At 40.0% G+C, this 18,622-nt stretch overlaps 1 protein-coding gene across 2 annotated transcripts in view; it reads left to right on the forward strand.

The window, feature by feature from the left end:
- FBXW7 (F-box and WD repeat domain containing 7) overlaps positions 1 to 18,622 on the forward strand; it is a 188,283-nt gene that overhangs the window by 153,089 nt on the left and 16,572 nt on the right. The window contains exons 1-4 of one of the 2 annotated variants that reach the window (XM_075149498.1): positions 1,111 to 1,348; positions 3,810 to 3,892; positions 6,903 to 7,044; positions 14,505 to 14,639. In XM_075149498.1, the coding sequence (XP_075005599.1) occupies positions 1,193 to 1,348; positions 3,810 to 3,892; positions 6,903 to 7,044; positions 14,505 to 14,639 (516 nt within the window). In that variant the 5' untranslated portion in view covers positions 1,111 to 1,192. Of the gene's footprint in view, positions 1 to 1,110; positions 1,349 to 3,809; positions 3,893 to 6,902; positions 7,045 to 14,504; positions 14,640 to 18,622 lie in introns of those variants that run through there. The other variant, XM_075149497.1, reaches the window with a different exon arrangement.

Here is an 18,622-nt window from a genome sequence, read left to right on the forward strand (position 1 = left end):
AAAACTTTGCGGGAGGGGAAGAAAAAAAACCACGGAAAAATTGCAGAAGCTGGAGTCTCTTATTTGAGTTGTCTGTATAGAAACTAAAAAAAAAAAAAAAAAAAAAGCTGCCTCGCTGCTGTGCTGGTTGCAGGTATCTGTCTGAGAGCCCAACCATATGTCAGGAACTTCAGTGCCCTTGAGTCGAACCGTAAGGGTGAATTGAACAGATTTGTTGATGTGCACAGCATAGGAAACGACCAAAAAACGAGCGTTCTTTAGCAAGTAATTACCTAGGGCTTTCCTTACGCTTTCACTGAAATATAGGTGAGAGTCCTTCATAGGATTTGTATCTGAAGACCAAGCTAAGATGGCTTGGTGTCGCCTGAGGGCTGTCGTTTAACGGAGAGCGGAGCGTGTGTGCGCAGGCTGCTCCAGGTGCGCGGGGAAAGCTGCTTGCGTTCTGGGGAAACCCTGGACCTGCTCCTGCGTTTCACAGCTTCACCGCTGCTATGCTGTGAATTAATATTTTAATGTATATTACATAATTGTTGGATTCGGGTCTTCCAACTCCTAAATCCTCAAACCCCGTTTATTCTATTGTTTAGCCAATAGAGGGTATTTCAGCATCTTTTTCCCTGGCAAAACTGTAGTGTTTCAAATTATTCTAAAATTAACCGCACTTTTGAAGGACTAATTTGCGTCCGTCTACGGAATGCAATCATGTACGAGTCCAGCCAGGCTCGCCGAGGGCGACGGTATAATTATAATTAGTGGAAATGGGCTTGTTTTGCTCCCGCTTGGAAATCCGTGAAGCGTGTGGCACTGGGGGAATAGGGCGAGGGTCGGGGGCAGGCCCCCGGCCTCCGAGGCGATTTGGGGGAAGAGGAAATAAAAGGGGGGCGGATAACCCCAACCCACGCAGCGCTATTTTTTCCCCTCTTTTCCCGGGGTGGGGGCGGTTTCCCGCCGCCGGGGGCCGCGAGCCCCCTCCCGGCCGCGCAGCCCGCAGTGCCGCGCCGCCGCTGCGGAGGCGGGCGGGGAGGGAGGGACGGGGCGGGCGCGGGGAGAGGCGGGGGGCGGGGGGAGGCGGGCGGGCAGGCCGGCCGGCGGGCAGGGGGAGCCGGGTTCCGCGCGGCGCAGGCGGGCAGGGCAGGGCAGGGCCGAGGCGAGCCGGGCCGAGCCGCGCCGCCGCCGCCCGCCGTGCCCGAGCATGTCGGCGCGGGAGGCGGTGACCTACCTGCCGGAGAAGGGGCTGTACTGCCAGCGCCTGCCTGGCCGCCGGGCCCGCGGGGCGCCGCAGCCGCGCAAGGGGAAGCGCGCCGACACCATGGGTTTCTACGGCACCCTCAAGATGATCTTCTACAAAGTGAGTGGCCCTGTGTGTCCCCCCACACACACCCCGCGGCTACGCGCCCGCGGAGGCAGGCAGGCAGGGAGGGGCGGGGGCCGGGGGGGCCGCGGGTCTTCCGCGCCGCCGCTCCGCGGGCGGAAACGTGCCGTCGGCGCGGGGCTGCCGCTCGGCTGTAGCTGCAGTGTGCTGCCGGGGAGAGCTGCCGGCGCTTGGTGGCGGGTGGTGATGCGGAATACAGTTTGCTGCCCTTCTTTTTTTTTTTTTTAATATACTGCAATCTCAGTGATTTCGATAAATAAACGTCGTCTAAAGGACTTGTGTTTTCCTCGCAACTGATTAAATATTTACGGGGATGTTTGGTCGGCGGTGTCGTGTTTTTCGGTTACACAGATGCCTTACTGATGTCTAAATCTTGTCACTAGACCTCTCTGCTGTAGAGAAAGTTTTATCTTCTTCGTGTAGTAAACGACATTTTTGACCGTGTATTTACTTAGCACCTTCTGAGATGCTTGAAAGTCTGTCTGTGTGGTGGACCCCATGAGAAAGTTCCCTAAAATACCTGAAAAAATACCCCTACCAAAAGAAATGGGTGAAATCATTATTAGGCAACGGAATAGAGAACTGCATGTTGTTTTCTTTGCTAACGCAAAAGATTAAATCACTATAGCTGCGTATTCTACTGCAGGCTTCGTACTTGTTATTTTTAAGGTATGCTTTTGGAAAACTGCATCTCCCTCTTACAAGAAGCAGAAGAGGAATATGATGATGATAACCTGTCGGAAAGGCAGGCTGGAAATAAAAATTTTCCTTGAACAGAAAAAATCCTTTCTGAAAAGGCTATCATCAAATACTGAAATTCATACTAAAACATCTTACTTATGCTTCCAGTAATTTTGATGGCTCGCTTGTCTAGCAGAGCGATAAAAGGTGGTATCCATTATTTTTCAGTTGTGCTTACAACTGGTTTTCTTGGGGGAAGCGCAGGGGGCTGCCCTTCCTGGGGCGTGGGGAAGCGGCGAGGGTGAGGTTGGTGGTTCGGCAGCGCTCGGGGCGGTTCTGGCTGAATGCTTGTCTGGTGAGATGCTGTAGAGTGTCCCATGTGAGGCATGGGCAAGAAAACACGGCTACAAGGCAAGCTCTTCTGGTTGCATTGTAGCTGTTACAGTGAAAATGAGAATAGTTAATCTTACTTATCTTTCCTTTGCAATCACTAATGAAGCAAAACACAGGATCTTCAGTGACTGTTTTTAGGGAAAGCTGTAAAGGTATTTTAAAAGTAAAAAAAAAAAAAAATCCCAACAAAAGTATATGGACTGTAAGCTTCCGAGAATCCTGTTGCTTTGTTGGTGTTTTATTTTTAGGCAGGTGGACTGATAAAATAAATGGTTAAATAACTATGTTATAACGCAACATTAAAAAAGATCAAATCAGTGGTGTAAGAAAGATGTCAACTTTTAAACTGTATCTTAAGTATGAAATTTTGGAAAAAAGGGAGCAAATGGTCAAACTAAAGTCTGAATTGTTATACAGGTAGTTTATGCATTTCACAGCTCACAGTTGTAAACAGCAGTAAGCATCTTTCTGCTGGCTAAAGTATTTTAGTGTATCACATCTTAAAAAAAGAAAACCAACAAAAAACCCTCAGAAATTTGGCATACACATGTCTCATTGAGTCCAAAAGCCTGTGGTTAAAGATTACCCAAATATGTAGAAAGTAATCTTTATTTGTCTGACTGGATAAATACGGTTTTCACCGGTTTCCATCTCTTTGGTAATTTTTGCGGACTGGCTTCCCCTTTTAGCAGCTGCCCTGCTCATTATTTGGTTTTGATCATATCTAATTGCCGATGACATTCAAGACTGAGGTTTAGTGTTTTTCATCCTTACCTTTCTTGTAAAAATGCTGGTTAATCCGTCAGTCAGTTTTACTGCACTTTTATAAATGTTTTCAATGTACAACTTTAAAATAAAAGGGTAGACAAAAGAAAAAATATATTTGAATTTTTTTTTTTAGGCCCTAAAATGAATATTTGGTTTATAATGCAGACAGGCTACCTAAAATTTAACCATTTCCATGAGGGACTTAGCAGTGAACCTGAACACAAAGAATGAAGGGATTTGGTTTAGTTCTTTCCCTCCCCTCCCAGGAGAATAGAGAGAGAACAGTTTAGTAAATAAACCAACACAGAGTTCTGCACGCTTTTTACATTTGAAATTTGGAAATAAAAGAATGTAATTCTATTAGATTTTGGACCCTAAAACAGCAATAATATATACATGCCCCGTACAAAACGTGTCAAATATTGTTGAAGCTAGAAACTAAAACGTTGCCTTAAATCATCTTGTGAGTGTCAACTTTGTTGAAATTTGATATTAAAGTAAAAGGTAAAAATGGATTAATTTTACAGAAGTACGCGTAAGTAAGGCTGGTCATGTAACTAAATCCGTGTTGTTACTCTTTTCCCTCACCTTGCAGATGAAGAGAAAGTTGGACCATGGCTCCGAGGTCCGTTCTTTCTCTCTGGGAAAGAAACCCTGCAAAGTCTCAGAATACACAAGGTAATTAAACGCAATAACAGATAACTGGATCCTGATTCTTGTGTATATCCCGTCTTTCCAATTGCTAAGCCTGATTCATGGCTCCTCTTAATGTTAAAGCACTGTAAAGCAAAGAAGGGGTGGTATCAGCATTCATATATTGCTTAGCTAGTTTAAATTACGTGAACTGAAGATGAGTTTTAATGAAGTAGCCCGGCTTGCATTTCTTCGGTTGAGGTTTGTGTTTTATTCTAAATATAGCATGCCCATTTACTGAGACTTTTTGAGGGCTGAAGCATTCTTGGGAATAAAATCAATCAGATTTTTAAAAAGGGACATAACGATAAACCCTAAGACTATTACAAACTGTGATCAAATGTATCACTTTGCTATGGTAACAGGAGTGAGAGAATGGAAATTTATGTAGGCAGAGCAGACCATCTGATCTTAACAGGAACACACACGTACTTGTTATCCACAATATGAAATTATTATGGGTTCTAGTCTGCTTCCTTACTACTCCTAAATGGTACCAGATCGCACAAATAACTGCTGCTATTCCAATCAGATGCTTTGTGGGGTAAAGCACTCGTAAACGTGAAAAGCAGTGGTAGAGTAGGGCCCTGGATGCACGCCTTACAACTGCAGTTCTTACTGTATAGTTGCCATAACGGTTGTGCTCGGATGTCATGTTGCTTCCCATCCTGTTTGAATTTACACCATTTTACGTTTTTTCCCTGTAATAAGCATCAGCCCTCCCACAAGCATTGCGCTTGCCTCCCAAAACTCTCTGGGGATGTTATTTCTTTCGAACACGCTATAGTAGTGTTCAGTCACTGATGGATCTTCCAAAAGTAATTTATATTTTTTTTCTCTTCCTTTAAGAGGTTTATCAGGTGATGAGTGAGAAGTTAGGACAGTGTGGGGAAACAGGTTCCAGGGTTGTCTTTCAGATGTGTGAACGCTGCAGTAGAGAAAAAGAGGCGATGTCTTGTTGCTGAGAAGCACGTGTTGCAGCTTCTACATCCCCCTCAAGTCTCAAGTTGGTAGCTTCTCCGGGTTTCTAAATCACTCTAATGGAAGAACGCTCTTGTTGGCCACCAGTTCTTCGGGTGACACACCTTTCTCTGCACTCCCGTAAGAGTAAACAGTTCAGCAACAAAGAAAGTACACTTTTTGTCAAGTGTATCTGTCAGATTCAGAGGAACCGCTGGACTTGTCCAGCTTCCACAGAAACCTGACTGGCTGTTTCAGGGGAATGAAAACATACAGGAAAAATAAAACACGGACAAAAATCTTGTAGTTTAATCTCAGGTCAAAGGAGACTTTTAGATCCTGTTTTCAACTGTTTTTGACTGAGAACCAGTTTACAGCAGAAGAAATTAAAGTAACTGTTCTACTGGGGCAAGCTCAAGGCTACATATTGCTTGGATCTAATATAAGCCAATTTTAAGAGCCTTATTTTGGACCTTAAATGATAGGCCTTGTGCTGGGTCTCTGTACAGGTGATGAGAATGAATAAGCTGTAAAACCAGATTTTATTTTAAAAATACTTTCAATTGACATTGCTTGCATTTTGAGTCATTTTCAGCGTAAAAGAATCCTTAAATAACATCCGATCCTCTCTCTTTTAAACTGTTTGATTATATTTTATTTAAATAATATTTAGGCAAATTATGCCGTTCTTGTGCCTGCTTGTTTCCATTTTTCCTAGGATCAGACACTCTTTAAAATTGACAGGCCTGATGAACTTTCTTTGCATGTAACGGGTAAAACCAAATGTCATTAGGAGGATCCTTCATCTATGAAACAGTATTTTTATATCAGCTTCTGTTTCTGTTATTACTCAGTAAAATTAACAGTTAAAAAGAAGCCTGTTCAAACCAATCTTTACTTTACTAGTTTGGGTAAATGTTAGGACATGCTATCATTGTCCTTCAGAACAAGGAAGAGTAGAGTGAAATATTTGTAGAGTATGATGAGATAAATATGCAAGGCAAGTTCATTTTAATATTTGAAGCTATTCCTGTAGCCACTGAAAAGTCAGTAAAACCCCGAAGCTCATACCTACTAAAAAGCTGGATTTATCATATACAAAAGCAAAGGGTCTTTTGGAGTCCCACACTGTATTTAACATTTTCATGCTTATGCAAACACTACTGGAGTTCCAAATTTCCTGCTAGGGAATACAACTTTGATATTCTGTGAACGAAGTACTTTACATTATGTTAAAAAAAAAAAAAAAAAAAGAAAACCCAGTCAGCTGTATTTCTTTAGACTCCTACAATAGGAGCATAATCCCAGCTCTTTTAAAAGCTCCATCCCTTATGAATGAGCTGGTTTTTAACATGTCAGAGTGAAAAAAGCAAACTGTAATTCAGAGGGCACCTTTGGCTCCTTTTCCCACTTCACCTCACCCCCCCTTTAATTCCTGTGTCACTCCATCAGCACACAAACTTTAAAAGACTGTATAGAGTATTTCAAAGCCCAGTTCCAAACCACTGAGCCACTAGAACTGCTTGATATTGCTAGCTCTTTGTCAACAAAATATATTAAGAGCTAAAAATAGATACAATTTTTCTGTTTGGCAATGAAGTAGCACTAGCATATTTCCCATACAGGTGAGACTCTGAGCTCTGGCTTCTTGCGTCACCAGCCAGAAGGCACAAATGCAGCCCAGAAGGAAAGGAAATACTCTGGCAAGGAAAGGAGTATATAAACCTGCATCTTTTATAGACAACCTGCTGGCCAATTAATGGAGTGGTAATTTTGCAGCCTTGAAGGGTGATCCCCATTTTCCCCCTAGCTGGAGGATTAGTACTGCAGTGGTAGGAACAGGTAGATTTATGAAAGTGAGGGAACTGACCTCTTGAGTGACCAGCAGAACAATTTTTCACGCTATTGTTTTTGCATGAAGTTTAAGAGTTTAAGTACAGTTGCAAATTCTGCACTAGGTTTTTTGTTCTGCAGTGGACTTAGAAATTTTCCGTAATGTTTTACATGTAACTATCACTTTGTATTTGTATCATAGTACTACGGGGCTGGTGCCATGCTCTGCCACACCTACTACTTTTGGGGACCTGAGGGCAGCCAATGGCCAGGGACAGCAACGTCGCCGCATTACATCTGTGCAGCCACCGACGGGCCTTCAGGAATGGCTGAAAATGTTTCAGGTAACCAGTGCTTAGAAAAATAAACATCTGAAGCAGCCTACTTCCATGATTTAAGTAAAAGGTTGCTTCAGTAGAGGCAGCCCTCCTTATGCATCCCAGAATGTCTCTATCATTGATTTTGTGTACTGTTGCAAAAACAAATGGGCATCAACTTTAAGGAATTGTTGTTCCCTGTTTCAGCTAGTTACTGCAGAGATTCACAAAAAAGAACTGCTTTCTCTGGTTTCTTAATAAAATAATCCTTCCGGTTTGATGCTTTCACATTTTCTGGAAAGTCTGTCCAACATGTAACAGCTACCTCCATGGCTTCAAGCTATGGCAACTTGAGACGTTTTCACTTGGAGACTAGTAAGCGTTAGTGCATGGTTTGCTTCAGTGCGGGTATAAAACTAAATTTGTCATAAGTCTGCTGTCTTCTAAGAATCGAAAGAAAAGTTTAGCAAAAATAGATTAAAAGGAAACTCAATTTGTATTTTTACTGATCTTTGTATACTGAACACAATGTCAGCCAGTGCATGCGTACACAATTGAATGGAAAGGGGAAAGAGGTTTTCTGTATCTTTTCAACAGCCTTTAGCAGTGCCTAAAACTTAATCTGACAAAAGAAAAGGTGTGAAGGACAGTGCTGTGCACCACTTGCACAGGTCGAAACTGAAATCTGCATGGACAACAATCTGGTAGCACCTAAGCCAATTTTATGTACATTAATACAAACATGGTTTGGGGCACAACCTGTACCGTGGAGATCTCTTTACTGTACGGTTTTGCTCTGTATTTTTAAGAAGCAGGGGTGAGTCCTAGTCATTGATTTGAAAAATAGAAATATTATGTCTTTCTATCTTGATTAATAAACTGTTACTTCTAAAAACATTTTCAAAAGGAGTAAGTAGCTAACACAGGCATTGTTTCAATTACTATAACAGGCAAAGATAGAAGAGCAATATTGTAGATACAGTAGCGAGCATACAATTTTTCAGGCAGAAGCGTGCTTTTGGCTTGATTCATGCTGCCACATAATACCATTGATCTCAATCACTGTCAGTTTTGAACATTAAAATAGTAATGTAGAACTCCTTCCCTCTTTATTTTTACACATTTATAATCTGCTTAAAACCGTGGAAGTTTGGAATTAAGATATTCTTGTACACATCATTCAGTTTCTTAAAAATATTCACATTTAATTATTATGGTGTATCTTTTTTGAGACTGTTCATAGAAATACGTCTTTTTAACCCCTAAGAATCATATTTGAATGGTACTTTGTATATATGATAACGTAATACTACATTGTATTTTAACATCTTGTAATGTTAAAGCCTTTGTACTAACAAAAGGTATTTTGTTAGCTACAATGTACAATGTGTATTTTCTCACATAAGATGGCTAGTTATCAATAGTTGCATATTTTTAAAGAAAGATTATGAAAGGCTGAAATGTTTGAGAGAGTGGTGCAAACATGCTTGACAGTAAAAGCAATGCTATTGTCTGTTTGGTCAGGGTAAGGAAAAGAAGTCTGTAAGTCCAAGGAAATTTTGCCTATAGTTAAGTTATTATTTTAGGGTCCCAAATTTGGGGTTAGTAATGTAGAAACCACGCTCTAATAAATATATAATTAGATACTTTCGACTTTTCAAAATACTTCGTTGCAGTACTAAATTCTTAAATGCTGATCTATACTCTTGAGAGAGAGAGAGAGGCCTCTCATAACTGGAGATTATCGAGTAGCACTTATTGATCACTTCAGTCACTGGTAGTTTTTACTGTATTCACAAAAGGGAGTCCCTTATTTTAGAACCAAAAGCTTTCAAAGTCACGTAGCTGTATCTCAATGTTACATCTCCTTGGCTAATGGCAAGCCACCTCATTTTCTGAGTGCTTATTTTCCACGTGAGTTTTATGAAGGGGGCAAATCTTAAACAGTCAAATGATAAAAGCACATTCTTAGAATCATAGAATCATTAAGGTTGGAAAAGACCTCTAAGATCATCGTGTCCAATTCTTAAAGTAAGGGGAGCTAGCTCTGCCCAAAGGGCAGAATTAAATGGCACGTGTAGTATCATTCTTGCAATACAAAGTTTTTCCTGTACAGAAACAGAAATGGGAGAGCTTTCTTCTTCGTGTACTGTATGCCTGCTAAGCCTGCTTAACAGCACTATCTTATTTTATATGAAAATATATTTCCAATTAACTTTAAAGGTAAATTTCCAGGGGCACGTTAGCTGGAGATAGGTACTGTTTCAAGGTAGAACTGTCCTTTGGCATAGAAACTGGCAGTAACAAGTGATACTCAGTTATTTTGAGGTCTCTCACCTGTACATTGGCCTTCAGTCGTTCTCCTATGTTATCTTCTCAAATTAAAAAGCAAGACCACTCTTCAAATATTAAGAAAACTTAAGATGGCCTTTAAGGGTTTTTTCCTTTTTTTTTTTAATATATGTTATTGCTGCTGTTATGTTTTATAGTTGATCTAAGCCTTTTATTTTGAAAGCGACAAAGAAAAATGCAGAAAGTAGAAACAGTTGGAAGCGTAGTTGCACTTTCCCTTTAAAAATGAAGATGTATATTGATTTCAATGAAATGTTAGTCTGGAAAGAAAAATAGAAAAGCATTTTAATAGGTTCAAACCATTTAATTTCTTAAAGGTCTATTTATTTTTTCTGTTTTGCAGTGGCTCTTGGCTTCAGGTCTTTTTAATATCCACTGTAACATTTTTAAAACTCAGTGCCCAGGTGTATCTTTACAAGATTTTTTCTTTTACCAGAAATTTTATTTTATTTGAAGCAGGATATATTTTTTAAGTCACTAAGTTGCTTGCCATAAGGAGAAAAAAATAAGCTGCATGCTAAGTTCAGTCAGAGATGGTACTGCTTTAAAAATTATTAAGTTCTCTCTTTCTCTCTTCATTCTTCTTACTTCACATACTTACAGTGTTGGGCTTTATTTAAATAATGTGATTAAAAAGTTGCATTTTCTTGGAATATTGATGTTGAAAAGTTGTTTCATACACAGTAAATATAGGCAATCACTTTGAGTAACTAGTGAATGCTATTATTTTACCTAAAATTGGAAGCATTTTCTTCTCAGCAGTTTAGATAGCGTCCAAAATGCTTTTGCCATTTCTGGCTGGCAAGAGTACTGTTCCTTGCTTTTACATAAATAGTTGGCTAAGCCACCTAAATTCAAATTACTTACCATTCTCCGTTTCTTACTCCTCTGAGGATGCTTATGAATGCATAAATGTGCGACTGAGTAGTCCACCTCTTACGTGAAGCAGGTGGTAAAGATTGTATCATAACCAGCATTGCAGCGTTTTCTGCTCTGCATCTTGTGGTGGAACTAGGGTCTGGTCCCACCCCACCCCAAAAGGGTTTGGTATTTCTGTACAACCCCTACGCACAGCGTGGGAGAGATCCGCGCTACAACTACATACCCCTTTTGGCTATATCACTACTATCAGTTTGTTTCAGAGGAATAGTGCAGACTTAAAGCAGATCTCCTGATCATCCCTGCTTATTTCCCATTGGTTTGGGTCTCGGGACAGTTTTGATACATACAAACTTCGACTCCTTTCAGAAGAAACTCTGCATTGTCCAACCCATAGCGGGGACGTAAGGGTCTGAACCAGTGGCTGCTCCTCTAGACAGGTTCACATCATGTGTGGTGCAGATGTGCAGCCCAGGGGACCAGATGAGGTCTTAGGGATGGGTTAATGTGGGGGCTTCAGCACCAGTGCTCCCAAACCCCTCCCGTTGTGACAAACTACTTGCTGATGTAGACCGTGTTTCTTCCGGTGGATTTTGCTTATGTGCTATTTTTTATCCAGACTGCGATACCTTTGAGGTGGAGGATGGCAGGGTTCTCGGTAACTGATCCAAGAGTCAGACAGAAGCAGGCTTCAGAAGAGCCCTTCCTGCAGGTCTCTGTAATGACAGACCTCCATTAGCAGAAACCAGTAACAGAGAACAGCACCCTGAAATTAAACCCTTTAAAATAGGTGTCCTAAATATACCTATAATAGAAAAAGGATGTAATTGCTACAAACTCTATTTGCACAAATTGGAGCTAGCAGATGAGAGCTGTGCGATAGAAAAGCATAGGTCATGGAAAAGGAGAGGTGCAGAAACAGAAGATGACAAAAGGATGGCAGGTCAGACAGGAGGGATGAGGTGGAAGTTGTAGAAGCAGCAAAGGTGTCGTTTATATTGATTATAAACATGCCTAAAAAAGAAAGAAAAGACATTTAAACATGACAGCAAAGGGGAAAAAGAAGGGATAGTTTTCAGATAGGTAGTGCCATGGTTGCAGCAACTGCATTACTGAATGAGGAAATGGTGTGAACCAGCCAAAAGGCCTTGGCTGACAAATCAACACCTCCCTGAGGAAATGGGAGGGAAGAGAGGGGGATGTTTCTTTAGCAATCTCAAATCATTCAAAGAGCAGTATCAGTAGTCCCTGCTGGCTTTCCAAGGGGTATGTGAATGAATCCTGGAGTTACCTTTTCTAGAGGAACCCCTGCCCGTAATAAAAGCTTTATTTTAATTTTACACGAAAATTAAACTTAAGTTTTGAAGACAAGGAAAACCAATTGAACAAGTGCATTTTGAAGATAAAGTATATTCTTTACAATGATCTTCAATTTGAAAGGGAATCACCTGGTAGAAATCCAAGGTATCTGGACACTACACCACGTGTCTCAGAAGTCTCTGGTCATCTACAGTGTTTGAAACTTTGCAAACTGTTTGGCACGCATTTAGGTCTTTTTTTCCTCTTCTGCAACATTTGTTCACTGTTGTTTCTCGGCAAAGCCACAACCTTATTTCTCACCCTCTCTGCTTAACGTGCTACATACAGGTTTTTTTGCAAATAGATCAAGCTATGGGGCCCAGAAACAGTAATTTACTAGTCTTGCCTTCGTTAACGCAAACAGTTGTGTTCTTCTGGCGAGGCTTCATCCCAGTTTTCCATGCCAAACGTTTCCCTCAGAGACCCCTTACCGACTGTAGCTGGAGGTTTGTTTGCTTAAGTGAAAGGCTAAAGGGACAATGTCCTCAAGAAAATATGTTGTAGCAGCTGATTGCTTAAAAAGAGCCTTAGGAAGCTGCCTGTAGCCATCCCCTCATGATGAATGGACAGATGAAAGGGGATGCTGCTTTTATTCATTAGCATCTCTTTCCCATTCTTGAATCTTTTCCCTTTTCTGTTCAGATCTGTATTATATTTTAAAACCGGAAATGTCTTAAGTAGAAGAGAGATACAGATTAAGATAGCGTACCGTGAAATTATTAATCAATAACATGTTCGTAACTGCCAGCAATGTCTGCTACAGCAAAAAACAATGCTCTTCAGGTTGACTTGTTCCAATTTAATAAATGTAGCTGCTTATAAATTAAGGGTAGACTGACCTTGGAAATTGATATTATAAGGAAGTAGCACAGGTATTACCTTCACTTTTTTGAATTCTCCTAAATTCAAACACGGCTGACAGATGAGATTAAAGATTGCAAACGTTTGTACCTAACACCAGCTAAGCTCTGAGTTAATGAAACAAACAGCAGTTGGAAAGTTGGTGAGATAAACAGTTCTTCAGTGTATGATTTATGGAGAACTGCTCTGTGATGCAAATGTTTCCATTGAAAGAAATTTATAATAAAAGCTGTTTATAACAGCAGTGCTGCAATTTATGCTGAGACATTTTTGGTTTTTTTTAATATTCTGAGGTATTGGATATGAGACACAGAAACCCTCATCTCATATGGTGACAATCTACATACACACACACGGATGGGGAATATTTTCTTGCCAGCTTAGACCATCTTGCCAACAGCGCAGGTCATAGGAACTCCCTTTCCCTTCCCCTCCTCTGTTAGGGTAGGCTGTCCAGTATCTGCCACGCGTTTGCTGTAGGGCCAAGAGCAGGTCACCGGAGTGGACAAGCTGCTACGCCCTGCCTGCTTTCTCACAACTGTCCCGGCAGGTGCTCGCTCCGTAATCAAGGCAGCTCAAAGCTGCTTGCACCGCCCTGATGGAATGGGGGCACCTGAAAGTCAGGTGGGTCATCGTATGGGTAAATGGTACTTTTCTTGACATTCTAAGTATTTTGATGTTTTAATTAGGGAGAAATGATGCAACATGATGATCTTTCTACATCGAATAAAGCTGGGTATTTATCTGCTTTGCGTTCACTTTCAAAAATTCCACCTTCTCCTTCATTTGCCTCATTGTTCTGCAGAAACAATATACAGACATTGTAGTATTGCAGAGACTGGAGTTAATTGTCGGAATCAAATCCAGACAACGGAAATTTAGAGCATGAGTAATAAAGGTCCTGAGATACATGGCAGATTAATACAGAAATCTTAACTGTAAGGTATCTTGCCTTTTGTTTTTAATTTCAGTTAGCCTCTTACCGTAACTGTAATATCATTGGTATGGGCTAATTTACTTGTAGATGTCACTCTAGAAGACGTTCAAGAATATGAATGTGAATTTGCTCTCAAAAACTGTGATGTCCGATTTTCTCTCCTGTCTAAGGCTTTATTCATGCTCTAATTCTGTTGCTAAATCAGTTAGTGGTGGCTGTTGTTTTTTCCTGTAGAAATTATTTTTTTCTTTAAATTGTTTTCACATAACAAATCAGAACTCTTTGATGAGCACAGATGAGTTTAAGACATGCTTTTCAGATGTGCAGTATATTCAGTTACTAATTTTTTTCTACAAATGATGCTGATCTGCTATGCTTTCACATGCGTGCCTTATTAAAATCTTCAAATTTTATGGTGCCCATTAGTAAAAATGTGAAGTAAGAAAATTACCAATCAAAATTCCCTCTTTATTCAAGTGTAAATTGATACTTACAAGACGTACGTTGGTTTATAGCCAGGATTCTGAAATTACAGCATTGTCACTTAGGAACATACCGTAGTAATAAGCAGGCAGTAGGCTAATGTACTTTTAGAAAAAGTTTCTTTCTTTCCTTTCCTCTCATTTCATTTAAAGTTTTTGGTCTACCAGATGAAACATAAAGGTTAAAAGTTATCATCTCACTTGAATGCACAATGGAGAAAGATGGAGAGAGAGCGCATTCTGTTGCAACCCCTTCATTGTCAGTAATGTGTGTGTAGATTTCATGAACTTCAAAAGAAGCTTAATTAATTTAATTATTATTATTAAATATTATTATCTATTTAATTGCTAATCTGTATGTGTGTGTATAACAAATCCTTTCTTAGTTTATGAATCAATGTAGTAATTTTCAATATTTTGTGTTGATTAACTTCTCATTTTTGTGTAATTAACATGAGCATTTATCTTCCTGGCTTTTTATATGCTCTTTATATGCTTGTATATAGGTCGACAAGGAAACGTAACTTGCCTTATTGGCAAAGCAATGGCACTTACTAATATAAACCAAACTAGTGTATTAAACTAAGCTTACCGTTTCTTTCTTTCTTTTCTTGCAGAGCTGGAGTGGACCAGAGAAATTACTTGCTTTAGATGAACTGATTGACAGCTGTGAACCAACACAAGTAAAACACATGATGCAAGTGATAGAGCCCCAGTTTCAAAGAGACTTCATTTCCTTGCTCCCAAAAGAGGTGAGAAATACAGGTTAATACTGGACTATGCAGTGCATCAGCTGCCACCTTTTAAAAACTTCCTTGCTAATTATGGCATTCAGCTTTGCCAACGTAGTGATGTAAACTGATGTTAGAGGTCCACAATTTGGTACACTGTCGTAACATGGCTGCTGTAATTTCAGATTAACATACCTTTATCTCTTGATAGGCATTTAGATACCTGGAAATACGGAGAACTCCTTTAAAGAAAATCCCAATAACTTTAAAAATACCTCTGTATCTTAATTGGGCTGATTATGCTTTTTTTTTTTGAGAACTAATTCTGTTAGGGCACGCACACACAAAAATTTCCTCTGGATGCAAGACCTTTCTGCACATTATTCTGTAAGTATAAGCATTAATGTTTAATGCTTTAAGTGGTGGGGTTTTTGTAAATATTACCTTTGAATTTATTTTAAACAAACTGAGCCCTAAAATCTCTACCAAAAAAACCCAAAAGTAAACCCAGAAAAGCACTTCTCACTAAGGATAAAGCCAAACTCTAATTAAGCAGATATCTTGCAGTAAATCCTTTACTGCAAATCAGATCACTTTGTATCAGGTTAAAGAGAAACTAAGATTTAGGTTTTGGCATGTGTGCTCTTCAGCGTGTGTAACTAAATGCTGTCCACAGAAGAGTAATTCTTTATGTCCTCGCAACTAGAACATGAGGGTGGGTACGAAAGATTACAAACCCAGTTTGCTACAATTATTAAGTGAATGTATTTTAGTTCATCTAGAAATGGTACTTCTGACCTTGATTGATTTTAGGGAATTGGAAATTGTTTTGTTATTTGGTGTGGGGAGGAAGTCTATTTTCCTTCGCCAGATCTACCGCATGTTGGGTTTTCCATGTGAAAATCTTCCTGAGGGCTGAAGTCTTCGTAAGTCTTCAGTTACTAACATATTTCAAAGCAAGTCCTTAAAAGATATTCTGGTGCTAGTATTTGGTTGCTGTCTTTAACATGGTCTTACTACCTGAAGATTGTTCTGTATCTCTGTTTCCTGACATTTTTTCTGGTCTATAACCTATTTTTGAGATGTACAAGACCCTTCTTTCCTTTCATATACTGTCATATCTTCTTCCTGAGTCAGGAAGCGTCACAGCCTTCCCTTGCTGGTTAGCATTTGTAAGGGTTGGATGCAATTTATGCAACGAGTATTACCTTAGTACACATGACATGAGATTAGTATTTACAGAAGCACTTCCTGTGGCAGCCTTCATAAGTGGAAAGGACACTGGGGCAGGAGAAGAGAGTTTAATAAGACCTCTATATGGTTGCCGTGTTTCTGGAGAAGCTGCCCGAAGCAGCCTTAGTTCAGAGGCGGAGGAAGGCAGCAAGACTTCATATTTTGAGAAGACAGAAGATACTTTGCCACTTCTGCATCTGTTAAATCTGGAAATTTAATACAGAATTGATAACAGGAACTCACAGCTCAGTTGTCTTTGCGTGATTTAGTGGCAAAACTAATTCAAGTATAACCCGTGATCTAGTTACGCTGTAACTAATGATCATGTTATTATTTCAGTTTTAGCAATTTCTTCACAGAAAAAATACACTCTTTAGCTGTAAAACTTACTTTCCGATTTATGTTTCTTACTTTCTGATTTATGTTTCTTGACTCCATTGTAAGCTGCTTGTGTTTAATTTGTTTAATTTATTTTTAGTGTTTGTTCTTGCCTCTTGAAACCAGAATATTGTCAAGTGCTTAGCTTCATGAAAGCCTGACTTCACCATGAACCTGGCTTAAATAATTTTAGCTTTCTAACCCCCAGTCACTGTCACCAAAATTAACCGAGTTAAACAAAAAAACCCATGGAGCTAACTCCACCATCTCCTCTCCCTTTTGAAGATCATTCTTCACGCAGATCTCCTCAGTGATGCTGTCCCCAGCGACTTATGCCGGCTGCAGTAGGGGGTGACAAACTGAGCTGTGGGGGCAAGAATAAGTTGTTAGGGTCAGTAGTTCCGTGAACAGGCCTCCCTATCAAAGCCAGCGTCCTGTGAAAACGCGCTCCCCTGAGTTGTCGCTCCGCATTAACATCTGTTGTTATCTCCAGTGCTGTTGGATGCAATGCAGTGATCTTATTACCTAACCAGAACAAGAAGATGATTTGGACAGGAGGGCTTTTCTTCAAAAACATTTTCAGGAATGCAAAGACAGTAACTTAATAGCTGAATAACCAAGAAAATGTTTGCTTTCCTCCTGAGGAAATACGCAGTCAAACAATTAATCTGAAATGGATACTCCTATTTTCTTGCTGAGACTTTAGAAATAATTATTGAAATTACTTGTTTGTGAAAACCGGGTCTAGAAACCAAGAGTGAGGAGTTTTGCTGAAATCAGCCAAAGAAATTTTGTTGGTGCAAGTGAAGGAAAAGGTGAAAGACTGCTTATTATTGGGTATGATTAACACTACAGTGGAGAGTAGTCACAGTTGAGTCAAAGGTCAGATCTTTGCTACCTGAAGTTTTCTTATAACTAGATCCATGAGCTGAGACAAATGGACGTCATCTTTTATGCACTGCTAATCTTAGAGTCAACTGTGGGCTGAGTTGACCCTTGATGACTATTTAGATAAATACAGTCTAAAATAAATGCACCCATATGTAACCTGTTTTAGAGTCAGTTGGCTCCCAGGTTTCAACTAACGCCATCTTAGCAAGCGTCCATATCTGTATAGATAGGACAAGTGATATTTAAACAAATTGCTGTCAGTTAAGGAACATCCAGCAAAAATGGAAAGGATCTCTTTCATGTTTGAGTCTTGCCGCATGCAGGACTATCTGATGTGTGTTAGGAAACAGCACTTCTGAAATAATTTTACATACCAGGAATTAAGACGGAAAGTCTAAAAGGACGGGTACAGTTGTCGCTCTTAGAGAGAGCCTTACACCAGATCCTAAATGCTGACTCCCTGAGTAGGGACAGAAGGAAGATTCCTCAGGTTTATGGCCTGAGGTGCATACGGGATCTAATGCATAACTTAAGTCACAGGTCCCTCAAATGTGGGGAGTCCCCTACGTGCTTGACGTGAGCTGCAGGTGATGACTTGCAAACAAGGCGTGCGTGCAGTCAAAATGCAAATGGTTCTGGCGTACTGAATTTTTATTTCCTGCTCAGTCACTGGCTGGTTTAGATTATTGAAAGTAAACATTTCTCACATAATAAGGTCAAAAATCTGCTGAGGTCAACAGCCTATGGTTATGACTTCCTTACTCAATTTCAGTCTGTGCTGCTTTGAAGGGCAGATTCTATTTATATACTTCATAACTCCAGCTAAAAAATAAATAAAAAATCCTAAACACAAAAATATATGTGAAGCAGAAGTGGATGATCTGATTTCCCTGACAACTTTTGCATCTATTAGTTACTGACAAAGACCTCACTGTTTCAGCATGTAAGTAGTTTTCTGCATCACTTTTTATCAATATTGTTCTTTCTGCAGAGTTTTTAGCCATGGAAGAGACTTTCCTGTCTCTTGTACTTCTATTTCCCATGACTGGGGAGATGCATTGTTGCTGTCAAGGAGAAAAGCTGTACTTGGTCATCGTACCCTTTAAGGATAGCTGTCCCTGATTTTGGATTGTGTTTTAGATGCCTCTGTCCCCGCTTAAGACTTCAATACATATGAAGATATTTGTGGATATTTTGGGGGTTTTATCGTGGTCATTATATGGCTTAGCTCAGTCAACTGAGGTCTGAATTCTCCCAATAACCTTTAATTTTGTCACATGGAAAAGTTCATCTTCTGTTTGTCTTCTGGTGCTTATTGGGATTTCCCATATGTTTTTGGTAACATACTGTGTACAGTATCGAAGCTACATATTTCAGTCCTCCTTCATCCCAGTCCGTAAAACTCCCCGCAACACCAGTGAGGAGTGTGTTTGCAGTCTAATCAGAAAATGAGCGATAGGTATGCTGCATTCCCTATAGCTGCAGAGTGCTTTTGAACTCAA

The sequence above is a fragment of the Calonectris borealis genome, chromosome 4, assembly GCF_964195595.1.
Source record: "Calonectris borealis chromosome 4, bCalBor7.hap1.2, whole genome shotgun sequence".
NCBI lineage: Eukaryota > Metazoa > Chordata > Aves > Procellariiformes > Procellariidae > Calonectris > Calonectris borealis.